Genomic DNA, 13,894 nt, shown 5'->3' with positions numbered 1-13,894 from the left:
GAATGAGCCCAGAGCCCTGGGCCTCCTAACATTCCGACCAAACTCTTTATTGGGCCAGGCTTTGCTGTTGGAAAGGGGGCAGTAAAAAAGCACAAACCCTCAGAAGCCTCAGGAGACGTCCAATAGATTTCAGTAGCTCTCTGGTGCTACCTGAGGAAAAGCCACTCCCTACAGCCTCCTTTAGGACGGATCAACTCATCTGGCTTATTGACTTAGCTGTCACATTGTGTGCTGATTTACCTTTTTGAGGACCTTTATGGTGAAGTAGCTCAATGTCCACTGCTGAAAGTAGCCTGTGGCGTGCATTTTGGACAGGGCGTGGGACTTTTTTTGTTTGTTTTGTGCACCCCAGGCCATTGTAAATATTTACAATGTTATTTGACTTGAGTCACAGTTTTGTTGCAAATGTTTTACACAATATCAGACGGTGTGTAGGTTGAGAATCAGACCCATTATTCGTGGTTATTGTACTATCTAGGGAAATACCACCTAGTTATTTGCATACAGTACATTAGACAGAATCTACAATCTGAATTTCTACATCTGACTCCTACTGCAAAAGGGCAATTTTCCTCTGTAACATTTGCTGGTAGAAAAGAACCTCAAAGTGAATTCAATGCAGTTCATTGGCTTAAACAAGGAGATTGTTTCAGAATTTAAGTTAGGTGTTTTTCTCCTTCTTTGGCATGGTACAGAGACAAGTGAGCTTTGTTGAAAGATCGTGCATGGTCCAGAGTGAATTTACAACATATCAGCAGATGCACCACATTTCCCTGTCTTGCATAACGATGGGTTGCCTGCCCCCTTTTTAGGACAGAAGGGTTCTTGTTGTCTAAATGAAAAGCAGGACAAAAACATGCCCACAGATTTCTCCAAGCAGTCTATTTGTTTTTGAGGTAATCCAGGGTCGTAGCCTAGCCAACAACTTTTCCGGGAAAGCAAGTTTAAGAGAGAGAGACTGTTGGTTGGCTTGAGGATGAATTCGTCCAGGGCACAAATCTCTGTGCTAGCTGGACTTGAGATGGCAGGCCTGAGGGACAGAGCAAGTGTGTTAATAAGTACAAAAGGAAATAGGTCAGTACACAATCCTACCAACCTTTTCCTGGCTTTCCCCTGGCTGAGTAACACACTGAAAAGACCCACACAGCTTCCCTTCACCAGAGATGTCTATCTGATGGATAAAATAATTAGAGCCACAACATCAGGTGAAGGTTATTTAGAGCTGCAGGATTCAGCCCTTTTCTTATTTATCCTTTTATTAAATCCTAATAATTGAATTTGATGGGTTATCTGGTCACATCCTTTACAAGCACAAATATGTTGTGCTGTTGGAAAGACTTTAATTTAGCTGTAATAGCATACCACAGCTTAGGTTTCACTCGCACCTTCACTTGAACTGAAACAACAACAAATTGCATCCATTTACAGTACATGTCAAAATGCCCTAATGCCTGGGCTAAATGCAGAGTTATTCAGAGTATAGGCCATAAAGTGAGTTTTAAAAACTCACTTTCAAAATCTCACAGAATGCAGATCACTGAGTCATGAGTGCCTGTCTAGCCCTTTGTGCCGTCTGACTCACTGATATCACTGATGCACCTCATCAGGACACAATCACTGGTGGGTGAACAAAAAAAGTTTTTCACGCCATCTCAGTATTTGCCTTAAAGTTTTCCTTATCTTGGCATCTGCCCGTACGCTGAAAATAATTCTTTGGTGGTACGCTTAACAATTTGAAAGGGTAGAGCTCTCACCAGTCATTAACAGTCACACAACCCTTGCTTTGTTAGTCTAATTAAGAATTATATGTATTAAATACAAGATAACCTGTAGCGTGACATGTATGCCCCCCCCCCACCACCACCACCTCCCCCCAAAAAGGTTATTGTTAAGTGATAAGCAACAAAGTTCCCACTGTGATACAAGTCCTCATTGGTTAGTGTGCATTCAGGTTATAGTCCCCACCAGGATATCAAAACATGAAATACACGCACACACTCCTGGATATACTTGGAGGCTAGAAAGCCTGTTCCAAAAACAGCCCTTAGATAGAGTTTGTGTTATGTAAGAGAAGAAGTGTGGAAGTTCTGCTCATCCCTGCACACCATCCATCTACTCAACACCGTCTTCATGACCTCAGATGCTGAACTGTCACAGGAGCAAACAGGTGCCATCCCCTCTGTAGGCTTGTTGTGGCACGCTGCTACCCTCAGCCCCTTTCCAAACATAATTTACTCCCCCCACCTCTGCTCGGTTCAAGTTCACTTTATAGCTGCCTCTTGGAAAGCTTTAAAAAGCATCTGCAAAGTGAGTTTCCAGGCATCAGTGTCATGTGGCACCGGTGTCAACATCCCAGCTCTCTTCTGACAGAGTGGGCAGGGGATTCTCCTTTCAAAACCCAGTTTATAAAAGTTTAATTATTTCAGTCCAGCCTTAAGCAACTTTTTAGTCAAGTCATTGCATTAACTTTTGGTTGTTTTTGGTCACTGAATACATTTTAGACTTTGCTAGGCTTGTTGCCTGTACAGAATCTTGTGAACACGCACTCGTGTGTATTTCTTTATTTAATTTTAACCTCGTATCTGGCAGTCTTTTCGTAGCTTCAATGAGCTGATGGTCGTGTTTACCAGCTGGGTGTGGCAGAGTATGCCACCGCAACCCTCCAATTTTTTTAGATTAGATTCAACTTTAGTGTCATTAAGCAGAGGACCGGTACAGAGCTAAGAGGCAGTTAGCATACAACCAGAAGTGCAGAAATATAGTGATTTTATACACATAAGTGCTGTTATGCTATACTCTACAATATATATATATATATTATACAGTATCTGTGAGTATATTAAACGTGGACAGAGTTGAAGATTGAGTACAAATGTAAGGTTATGTGTACAGTATGAACAGCATTTATGCATTTAGTAAGTATGCAGAGTATAACAACATATACACAGTAGCATATATATACAGCACAGAGATGGTTTCGTCACTGACCAAGGTGTCAGGCTGGAAAGGCGGGAGACGCATAAAAAGAAAGAGAGAGCTGATGGTATAAACAGGCCTTACATAACTGGCCCGTGTTAATGCCAGGAGCCTGGGTGGCAGCTGAAATGCAGTGGAGAGAAGTGGTAGTGCAGAATAATCAAAAAGGAGGCCCTGCTGTGCCACCTTGTTGAATCTGTAGAATGGGAGAGGGAATTATCGACCTAAACCTGCTGTGCTGAACATGACTATCGGCTGCAGGATCAGCAGCGCTCTCGAGCTTCTGATTCAGACCTGAGATCAAAATGTGTTGAAAGAAATTAGTGAACTCTCTGAGTAAATTACCATATATACCATGTTCTCATGTTTCATGAATCGGCCAAAAGCTGATTTCCTAAGTGTATTTTCATGTCAACCATAGAGCTGGCTATAATTATATACTGGTGCTGATAAAATACCTGCAGATATGCACAGACACCAAGTATTTTCAGAACCTTACTGATGATAGCGCTCTGATTACGTGTTACAGGAAATATGCAAAAAATATTATTTTTAAAAAACAACAGGTTTTATACCCAGCCCTAGTTTGATTGACTCTGTAGGGAGAGCAAAGGGCAACAGTTGTTGTATGCTACATATTCACTATGACAGTAGTGCTGACATAATAATGTATTTGCGTCAGTGAAGAAATTGAGTTTTTATGGCCCTAGTTAAGAAATCTATTTAATATGGTAATCTTATAAATCAGCTAGCCTGGGGCTCTTTGTGTCTCTGTCTGGTGAAGTCAGCCTGCTTTCATAAGTCTTCTGCTGACTCTTAATCAGATCACTATCAATGAATGGCCCTATCTTGTCAACAACATGATGTTAACAGCTTGAAAAACAAGCGAGAGGAAACTGTTTGCATGACAGAAGGAAAACGGCTCGGCTTTGCTTAATACATTAAGTGTTCTGCATCACTTCAAACCTGAGTCAAGTGAATTATGAAAATTATGAAACCGGTTTAGTGAGAAGATTTTCTACGCAGGAAAACAACACTTGCACGTTGTTTCACTGTTTGCACGTCTTTCCCCTCTTTTAGAAACTTTACTGAGTTGAGCAAACCTGGAAAGAATCTTGTATAACAGGCTTTCAAAACTGTCCCAGAATCTATGTATGTGATAACTCCTGCTTACATCGAACCTCCCCTCCTACTCTAGACCCTCCCTCCTTCCTCGCACACCACACATTCACTTCGTGCCGTTCTGGCACTGAAAAGTAGGGCAGGGTCGGTCTCTCTCTCTCTCTCTCTCTCTCTCTCTCTCTCTCTCTCTCTCTCTCTCTCTCTCTCTCTCTCTCTCTCTCTCTCTCTCTCTCTCTCTCCCCTGCTTGCCCTCTCTGGGCTGATGTAACAGTGTTAGAGCTGCGGCGCTGTGTGCTCTCACTGTAACCACTCAGCTGATTACAGGTCTTATGTAAGGAGGGATTGTCGAGAGGAAAATGGGACATATATGATCCTGTTGCAGAAAAACAACAGCTCCATGCATGCAAGGTTTTTAAACAAGATAGCCCTTTTGTGTAGTTCAGCAATATGCAGAATATCTCCTTCCTCACCTCGACTTCACAAACCTCTTTCTCATGCTGGATCAAACTTTTACTGTTGCATAGCATTGTTGTTGAAAAGCTCATAAAAGCAGAAATGTGTGGTCACATGCAATCACACAAATTAAACAAAGTTTTTATTGCCGTGTAAGTGAGGCCAACTCTTGGAACATGTTTCTGCAGCTGTGTGTGTTTAACTGCATGTGTAAATGTACACACCTTTTGTTTGCATGTATGCACGTTCACACTTGTAAGGTAGGCATGTACAGTAGTGTGTCCTCAGCGGGGTGTGTAGCTGTGTCTTTGTGTGTGCATGTATTTGAGTTCGGCTGCATGTAAATCGCAAATCATGTCTTTGTCTTGCTGTTGCGTGCCTGTTTGTAAGTGTTAACGCCCAGCATAGTCCTCAGGGTGCCAGAAACGTGTTATGCCCAGGGAGCAGAGAGCAGATGGTGTGAAAACAGGTGAGCACGGTGAGGCCTTGCAGCATGTTTTCCTGGCACTGTAAGAGGAGGCTTATGCAATTGCTTCTAACAGCACCTATGACTCTCAGCAGTGTGTAGAAACTATAAGACAATAAGACAAGATAAGAAGTGGGGGCAAGAAGTTACTCATAAAAAAGTCCTCTGACTTTGAAGACCGAGACATTCTTCTCTGAACAAGGTGAATTTTGACATTAGTATAATTAACCAGTAACCCTTCATTAAAACACAGAGAGACGCTTGAATATAGCTGAGAGTGAAGTACATCTTACATCCACAGTCTTATTCGTTCTTGTTTTTGTTTTTTTTCTCTGCAGCGGTCCTTCTTCCATCGTTTAACAGGGGACAACAAGTCCGAAAAATTCTTCAAGGTGTTTTACGAGCGCATGAAGCTGGCTCAGCAGGAGATAAAAGCCACTGTAACGGTCAATACAAGTGACCTGGGCAGCAAAAAGAAGGAAGATGAGCCACCAGACAAAGACACGCTAGCACGCAAGAAAGGTGAGGGGTCGGGAGTTTAGGTCACCAGCAGGAAATGTTAGATCATTTTTTTTTAAGGGAATCACACATGAGATAATCAAACTGGCAGAATAAACCTCTTTTATCTTCTGTGTGCGTGGCAATTGGTCTGTTTGAACACCCAGCGTCTAAATGCCATATGTGTGAAAACAGAAACTGCCATATCATTTATTTAGGCTATTAAATCTTGTAAATTTTCTGTATGCTTTGATCAAAGTCATTTAATACGGTCTAAATTTAGATGATAAAATCAATGAGAATATTCCCCTGAAAAAGAGCGAGTGATTATACAAATCAGTACATGAATACGTGACTAACTCTGGGTCTTATCTCCACTGGTCTGTGTTTGACTCTGTCCTAAACCCGTGGTTAGTCAAAGATGTGCCGGTGGTGGCAGTGGTGACCGAGGAGGTGAAGGAGCAGCTAGTGGAGGCTTCCGCTGTCACCAAGAAAGCCTTCACAACCTACCGCCGCGAGGCTGAAGCCGAAGAGCACCAAGCGGCCGCTGATGGCTCTCCCGTCCCGGCCGCTGATAAGGGCCAGGAGGAAGGAGAGATGAGTGTCATCATCACCATCATGCAGCCCATCTTGCGCCTCATGCAGCTGCTCTGTGAGAACCACAACAGAGATCTGCAGGTCAGCCAATACGCCAGGGCCTTTGTTTTGCCTAACCCCCCCATCCCCCACCCTCCGCCCGGACCATGACATGCTAACATTTCCTGACCTGTGTTCTGAATTTCTATCACCACACTCAGTTATACAGAAACGAAACCATGTCGAAAATAGGCATCATTTGCAGAACTTCCTGATGCAGCTGTTTCCATATCTTGTATGTCTTGGTCTGGTTTCACTATGAGGAGTGTGTTGGTGTTTAGTAATGGCTAGCTCCAGCAACCTAGACAGGAGACTTCCTTCTTGCACTGATTCTGTTTACACCCCAAACCTGACCTTCATGAAACAGTAGTTGACTCGTGCTGAATCACTCTGTCTTGTCGGTCCTGACCCAGGTGCAAGATAATGATTTACTGATAACAAGGCAGCACAGAAGATCAATTCATTGAGATATTTCTGTTCCTTCCACAGACAGCCTCACAACTCTTAACTTGATAAATTTATTTCAAACTTTAGAGAGAAATGTTGGAAAACTGTGTTTAATATTCCCTGAGTAGAAGCTTAAAGGAGTGTTTCTGGTACCAGCTGTCCACACAGACCCTTTGATCATGACCAATCAGCCTGCTTTAACTCTATTGGATATTTGCCAAACATCAAGCATGAAAGTTTTGGCTCTGTTATTTGTAGTTTAAAACAAGACATTGTCTTGATGACAAAGATAAATGAAACATAAGTAAGAAGGATATGATTCAGATATTGGTGTATATTTTATCTCCATCCATCTCCAGAACTTTTTGCGCAACCAGAATAACAAGAACAACTATAATCTGGTATGTGAGACACTTCAGTTTCTGGACTGTATCTGTGGCAGCACCACTGGGGGACTAGGGCTGCTGGGACTCTACATCAATGAGAAGAACGTAGGACTCATCAACCAGACTGTGGAGAGCCTGACCGAGTACTGCCAAGGTCCCTGTCATGAGAACCAGGTGATACATATATACACAGAAAATGAGCGTGCAAACTCACGCAAAGATGTACTTTTAACAGTATGATTAGTCCATAGTTTGTCTGTGGTTTGACGGTATAGAGAGCGTCTATTTTCCATTTGGATTTTCAAATGTGGTTTTCACTTGACACTTAATCAAATTATCCTCCACTTACGTCAGAGTGACCTTTTTGTTTTAGTAATCCTACTAGTGGTTTTGTGTGGGTAGTTCTGTAATTAGTCCTGAGAATTTCTCTTTTCATGCCCAGCGCTCAGCTGCCGCTCTCAAGCTATGCAGTCAGTTGTCGTTCATCAACAGAGTAACTCCAGCCTACTCTGGGCAGTGTGCCTGTGTTTGTTCTTTGGTATGGATTAGCATTGCTTGGTCTTCCCACAAGATGGTGGCATCCTCTGTTGAAGCCGCTGTGGGGTCATTTTATAGCAAGTGTGAAACTGGCATGACTAAAGAAGCAACTTGTCAAATGCAGTCGCTGTTTGAATGGATTTCAGTTCCCTCAAACAGGGCTTAGAGGAGGATTGCCAGACTAAAACACAGTCCTTTGTTCATATCTACTGAGAGGGGAAAGACAGAACCAAGTTCTGGAATTACTTTTGTTTTGTTTGTGAGCATCTTTGCTCCAAACCATTTGGCTAGCATGAGCCATTATTTAGTTTTGGGGTGTGGTACATGTTTGTCAAAATTAACTGTAATGCGTGAGTCCAAAGCCACTATCTATTAAAATTGACCAATAGTAATGAAATGTGATCCAGCTCATGAGCACGTGACTGTGTCAGGGTTGGTCAGCTTAAGGGAATTTGATCGATATGGGGCACCACAGAAGGAAAAAGGCCTGTTTATGAAATACTTAATTATTTGACAGATAATATTCAAAATCTGGAATGTGTTTCTTTTTACTCCAACCTTTTTTGTTGACAAGCAAACATAAGGCCTTATCACTGGCTATTCAAAAGATGATTCTTAAATTAAAGCCTAAAAAACAGTGTTGTGTTCTCCTCAATTTAGATTTTTCAAACCATTTTTGCACTTTTACAAAATAAAGATCCTAAGATTTGTCGTGCCGCATTTCAGACTTTGATGATAAATGCATGGCAGAACACTGCTGACTGGTGATAGCATCTGTGTTGTGACTTAAGTTTATTAAATGCCGTCAATCAGTCATTTTGAGTCAGTATAAATGTGTGTAGGGTTAAATTGTGAGAAGAAAGAGTTTCACCACTAGATTAATAGATTATAGATTGTGTTTGTTATCTGGTCATAACTGAAAATGCTGTACTGCTGTGTTTACCGAGTATGTCAACAAAACTTGCAGGGTTAGAAAAAGGCCTGGGCAATAAAACAATAATGATGATTTTCGCAAAATAATAATAAAATATATTTTTTTTTCTTCTCAATAACGATATAACAAATGCTCAATAAATGTTTGATTTAATTCACTTGAATCACAAATGAATTAACACGTTATTTTTCATTAAGATAATTTATTTTATTAGGAAAAAACTGGAACTGGAAAAGGGGAAAAAAAAAAAAAATATATATATTTTTATTTATTTATATATATATATATATAAACACGTAAGATTTTATCATAATTGTTTTGCATGTTCTACCACAGATTTGTTAGTGATCCTCGGGCATCATGTGTAATAACCATCTGGTTTCTTCAGCTTTCACTCAGGAGCACAAATCAGCCTTTAATCTTGAAAGAAATAATAATTTGACACATACTGTGATAATTATCGATATCAAATGATATGAAATTCTTTATCATGATAACATTTTGTTATCATGATAAAGTCAAATGTTATATTGAATTGTTTGCTGAGTGTGTTTACATAAAAGTCAAGTCAGTCAGGATTCTACCTTTAACTCTCCTGCTCTGGTCTAAACTTTTATTTTATTTGTTTCTCAGAACTGCATTGCCACTCATGAATGCAACGGTATTGACATCATCATTGCTCTCATCCTCAATGACATCAACCCCCTTGGCAAGAAGAGGATGGATCTGGTGCTGGAGCTCAAAGTAAGTGGTTATTGGTTAGTTTAGGTCTTCTTCATGTAGAAAACTGTTCCCGTGAAGACATGACATCACACTGAGATGTTTCTGTTAAAAACACTAGAGATTTACATAGCTTAAAATTACTGAGAATTTTACAACATAAACATAAACAAGTGTTATGAACTACTTGGCTCGCTAAAGTTAAAGCTGGGATATTTATTTCAGAAGCATTTTTTGTTTTATATTTGTTGAAATTCTCTTTACATCCCGACAACAGTCTGTGGCTGTGACAGACTGTAATAAGCGCGGCCAGTGATTTATTTGGTCAAAATGAAATAATTGGCTGGACTACCCGCCTGCCTACCTGCACGCACTCTGCCCATGCACTCGGAGTGAAAATGTGTTTTGGGGGAGTGGCTTTAGAGGGAGGCCTGAAGGGAGAGGCTTGGATTTTTTCATTTGGAAACTCTCAATATTGAGCTGTCTCTTGCTAGTCTTGCTTGCCATTTTCTCCAACATTAACTTTAAGATATATCATTACAGGAAATCTCACCGACTGAAACAATTCTTGAAACAGAATTGTCTTGAATCAGATATGCTAAATATAATATTATTATTATTATTATTATAATAACAATGACACATGGCAAAGTAAAAGTATTTAATGTTGGATTTCCTGTTACAGTTTGGAATGCAGAACACAATGTAGAGAAAATGTACCTGAGTTGATTCTGTTTGCGCTCTTATCTGTACTCTCTAATCTTTTCATAGAATAATGCCTCCAAGCTGCTTCTTGCAATTATGGAAAGTCGCCATGACAGCGAGAACGCTGAGAGGATACTGTACAATATGAGGCCTAAAGAGCTGGTGCGTATGACATCATACAAACATCACACAGTGTTAAGTGGATGTTATCTGACAGTCTATATTCTTTCAGGTGGAAGTGATCAAAAAGGCCTACATGCAGGGTGAGATAGAGGTGGAGGAGCCGCAGGAGGGTGAGAATGGAGAGGAGGAGCACTCTGCTTCTCCACGCAATGTTGGTCATAATATCTACATCTTGGCACATCAAGTAAGCCACCAACTATCCGTAAAATCGGCATGGAAACACACAAACCCACAAGCAAATGCTGTAGCACATGCACGGCCACATAATATACGACATAGCCAATAGATTCTCAGTGTTCACTGGATGTCTGTGTCATTTCCTGTGGCTTCTAAAGACGTGATACCTACCTTTCTCCACTCAGCAGAGTGTCTTTTCAATCCATGATTTAGGTTAGTGACAACAGTTATAGTTACGCAACAGCCACCGTCAGTCCACACCCTGCAGCCTTGTGACTGAATGAACGGAACACCTTGCATTCAGAGGAAGAATGAATAGCGTGTACTGTACCCAGCTTTTAAATACCAGCAACGTTGGCTCAGTAGTTAACACTTGTTCACATATAAGGCAAACCTTTCTGACAGTAATACAAACAGTATTTGTGATAAGTGTCAGTGATCAGGAATCTGTTTATCATTGGTTTTATGGTATTTGTTGTCATTTCAGTTAGCCCGTCACAACAAGGAACTGCAGGCTATGTTAAAGCCAGGGGGGACATATGGAGAGGGTGACGAGGCCCTGGAGTTCTATGCCAAACACACAGCTCAGATTGAGGTCAGTTGTTAGGTCTATGTCCGAGCTAGACTGTACCATTTTGGATCTGTCATTTTTTGTTTTTAATTTAAAGTTTCACTGTGAAATACTGCCACAATGTATCACAAGACATCTGTGTTTGCTGCAGAGTATTGTGACATAGCTTGGCATCACAATTAACTTAAGACATGTGATGCTGTTTTTCTTGGCCTGCTTTTGAAGCTCTTCTTGTACCTTGACAGAATGACAAGCACCTTTGGCATGTTGGCACGTTTTCCACGTGTGCCCTCATTGAAAGAAGGAATGCTGATTGTTGACAACGTTCTTAACTTAGTTGTTGTTGGTTCAGTTTATCAGCCAGTTTTGTAAAGAAAACAGCCATTTTTTTTTAAATTGCAAAATACAGTTTGCTTTAAAGAAGACAGTATAGGGTCAAGATTTAGTTGCCTGCCACAGTGACAGCGAGTGGTGGCTGCTTCTGTGGTTGTGTCCAGATTGTACGGCTGGATCGCACCATGGAGCAGATAGTCTTCCCTGTGCCCAACATCTGTGAGTTCCTCACCCAAGAGTCCAAGCTGCGTGTCTACTACACCACAGAGCGGGATGAGCAAGGCAGCAAGATCAATGACTTCTTTCTGCGCTCTGAGGACCTCTTTAATGAGATGAACTGGCAGAAGAAGCTGCGAGGTACTCAAGAGGCTACTGGTAACACAAACACGGTTCCCTGTGCGTCTTTCTCCTCAACTCTTTACCTTTATAGTTGGTTTACGTGTTGTTTTCTTGCATCCCTCCAGGCCTATGAGGACCACCCCTGAATAAGAAACAGATACTAAAGCCTCTTTCAGACACACGCACCATAAATGCTAGGTTAATTTGACATGTTGGGAACTGGAGATGAAAATTTCCTCGCACGTCACTCTTGCAACTCATCAACTCGAGATCTAGTATGATTTCCCAAACTCCTCCACGCCTTTATAGTCATCAAAAGCCACAACATGCAACACAATATACGCCTCAGGTCTCAGCCACCAAAGAAAGCCAAGTATAACAAAACAAACAAAAAATAAATCATAGATATAGAGCATGAGACAGATCTAACCCATAACTTTAAGTTTCAGTTCTGCCAACCACAAAACTCTCAGAGGCAATAGCAGGTGTGCAGAAAGAGTCAAAACGTAACTGATTTTGTATTAAATAAACTGGGCATTGTCATACTGAGTCAAACACGCTTAATTTAGAAAAATTGCACTTCATATATAAATAATAACAAAATGTCCTGGTTGATTTGACAACTTGTAGGAATTGGGGACAATCCTGCTGCCAGTGCTGCTTGTAGTTGGCAGTCTATGTATAGGTAGTCAAAGTATTGACTTGTGTGGACACCTTTAAAATCCATCATTAGCCAGCCTTAGTGAGACCACTCTCCTTCTTTGGTGTTCCTATTTTCCAAATGGCTACCGTTAGCAGCATTGCTGACGTCCTTGGCACAAGAAAGCCAAACCAATCTGTGATGGGCATCACATGGTTTTTCTATACCATAATACATTTTAAACAGTTTAAACAAAGACCACAAACTCACGCTGATAACTGTACCCAGCAAGTCTGCTGTTTCCATGTGTGAAAGGGGATGCACTCTGCCCCCTTAACCAACCCTGGAGGGATGGAAGTGGAAAGAGCATGTAAACCTCGATAAGCAACTTAGCAAGTCATTTAAAAAAAAAAGTTGTATAAGTTAGTTAAGTGCTAAGATGGGATAACAAAATATGTTCTATAAAGATGTAAAATGATTCTTGTCCAGCCAGGAGAGTGTGCTGTCAGCTCTGTGAGTGTGATTGTATGTATGATAAATCCGATTTATATGGGCAGTACACAAATTGTTGCACATTGCAAGCCCATTCACAAAATAGCCCTTGCTTTGGAGTTTACACATGGTGTTCTGTTTCCGGCCACTTTATTAGGTTCACCTGTTCAATTGCTTGTTAAAACAAATAGCTAATCAGCCAATCATATGGCAGCAACTCAATGCATTTAGGCATGTGGAGGTGTAGACGAAGTCCAAAGCGAGCATCAGAATGGGGAAGAAAGGACCATGGCATGGTTTTTGGTGCTAGACGGGCTGGTCTGAGTATTTCAGAAACTGCTCTGATCTACTGGGATTTACTGGCAAATAGTGAATTTAAACCTAAAACGGTGGCTTTGCCAGTGTGGATGACTGATAAACTGGGGTTTGAGAGGTCACACAAGTGTAGAATGTTGTGTTTTTGTCTTAGGGGGGGAAAGCTATGGATGGAGCTTGAAGCCTGTCCTATCTTTAATTTGATGGGGGTTTTTTTGGAGGGGGGGTGTTTCTGCTTTATTATAAGCAAAAAGGACAGTAAACAGGGAAGTTTACAAAATAGGAAAGAAGGCAGAGATATGTGATAAAAATACTTTGCTGGATTCACACCCAGGATGTTGTGCTTACATGTTGCATCTTAGCCAACTGACCTATGAGTGTGCTCCAAGTCTGTTCCATCTTAATAGGATTAATGTGTCAACCTGCTTCATCTACCTGCCAGTTTGAGGAATCTCATAATTCCTCTTTTAAACTAAACATTTCCACTAATCTTAAATACCATAGTCGTGCAGACCTGAACTGTTTGGAGTTTCCCTTTTAGCAGGGCAGGGCCCTGTTGACCCGTGGCTGATTCTCTGTCAGCTACTGCAGTGAAGTGACTGGTTTAAGAGCGTGTTGAGAAGGAAGATTATCTATAATGTGATAGCACGTGATGATAACCTCTCTCCTTTCTGAATGAATCAGTACAGCTGGAAACTATATTGTTCCGCTGGTGATAATCATGCCACGAATAAAGTGACTTCTGTTGGTAAAAGTCCCCACCCACAGTCCTTCTTTTCTAATGAATAGTCTAGCTCAAAATAGGGTTGGCCATGATACTGATCTCCTGACCAAGGTCTAAGTAGGGTGTGTGTGTGTGTGTGTGTGTGTGTGTATATATATATATATATATATATATATAGGGGTTGCTGAGTAATTGTTCATGCATGTGTGAAAGTTCAGTTTTCTGGGTGGGCGTAAATTG

The 13,894-nt window shown here is 41.1% G+C and overlaps 1 protein-coding gene across 1 annotated transcript in view; it reads left to right on the top strand.

Moving 5' to 3' along the window:
• The window catches only part of itpr1b (inositol 1,4,5-trisphosphate receptor, type 1b), an 82,626-nt gene that overhangs the window by 55,626 nt on the left and 13,106 nt on the right, over positions 1–13,894 (top strand). Inside the window, exons 47-54 of the mRNA XM_046075708.1 lie at positions 5,356–5,539; positions 5,931–6,193; positions 6,958–7,158; positions 9,089–9,199; positions 9,947–10,042; positions 10,113–10,247; positions 10,728–10,835; positions 11,309–11,533. Coding sequence (XP_045931664.1) covers positions 5,356–5,539; positions 5,931–6,193; positions 6,958–7,158; positions 9,089–9,199; positions 9,947–10,042; positions 10,113–10,247; positions 10,728–10,835; positions 11,309–11,533 — 1,323 coding nt within the window. The remainder of the gene's footprint in view (positions 1–5,355; positions 5,540–5,930; positions 6,194–6,957; positions 7,159–9,088; positions 9,200–9,946; positions 10,043–10,112; positions 10,248–10,727; positions 10,836–11,308; positions 11,534–13,894) is intronic.

Source organism: Micropterus dolomieu, linkage group LG18 (assembly GCF_021292245.1).
Source record: "Micropterus dolomieu isolate WLL.071019.BEF.003 ecotype Adirondacks linkage group LG18, ASM2129224v1, whole genome shotgun sequence".
NCBI lineage: Eukaryota > Metazoa > Chordata > Actinopteri > Centrarchiformes > Centrarchidae > Micropterus > Micropterus dolomieu.
The sequence above is the reverse complement of the archived record's forward strand: the minus strand, read 5'-3'. Positions and strand labels throughout refer to the sequence as shown.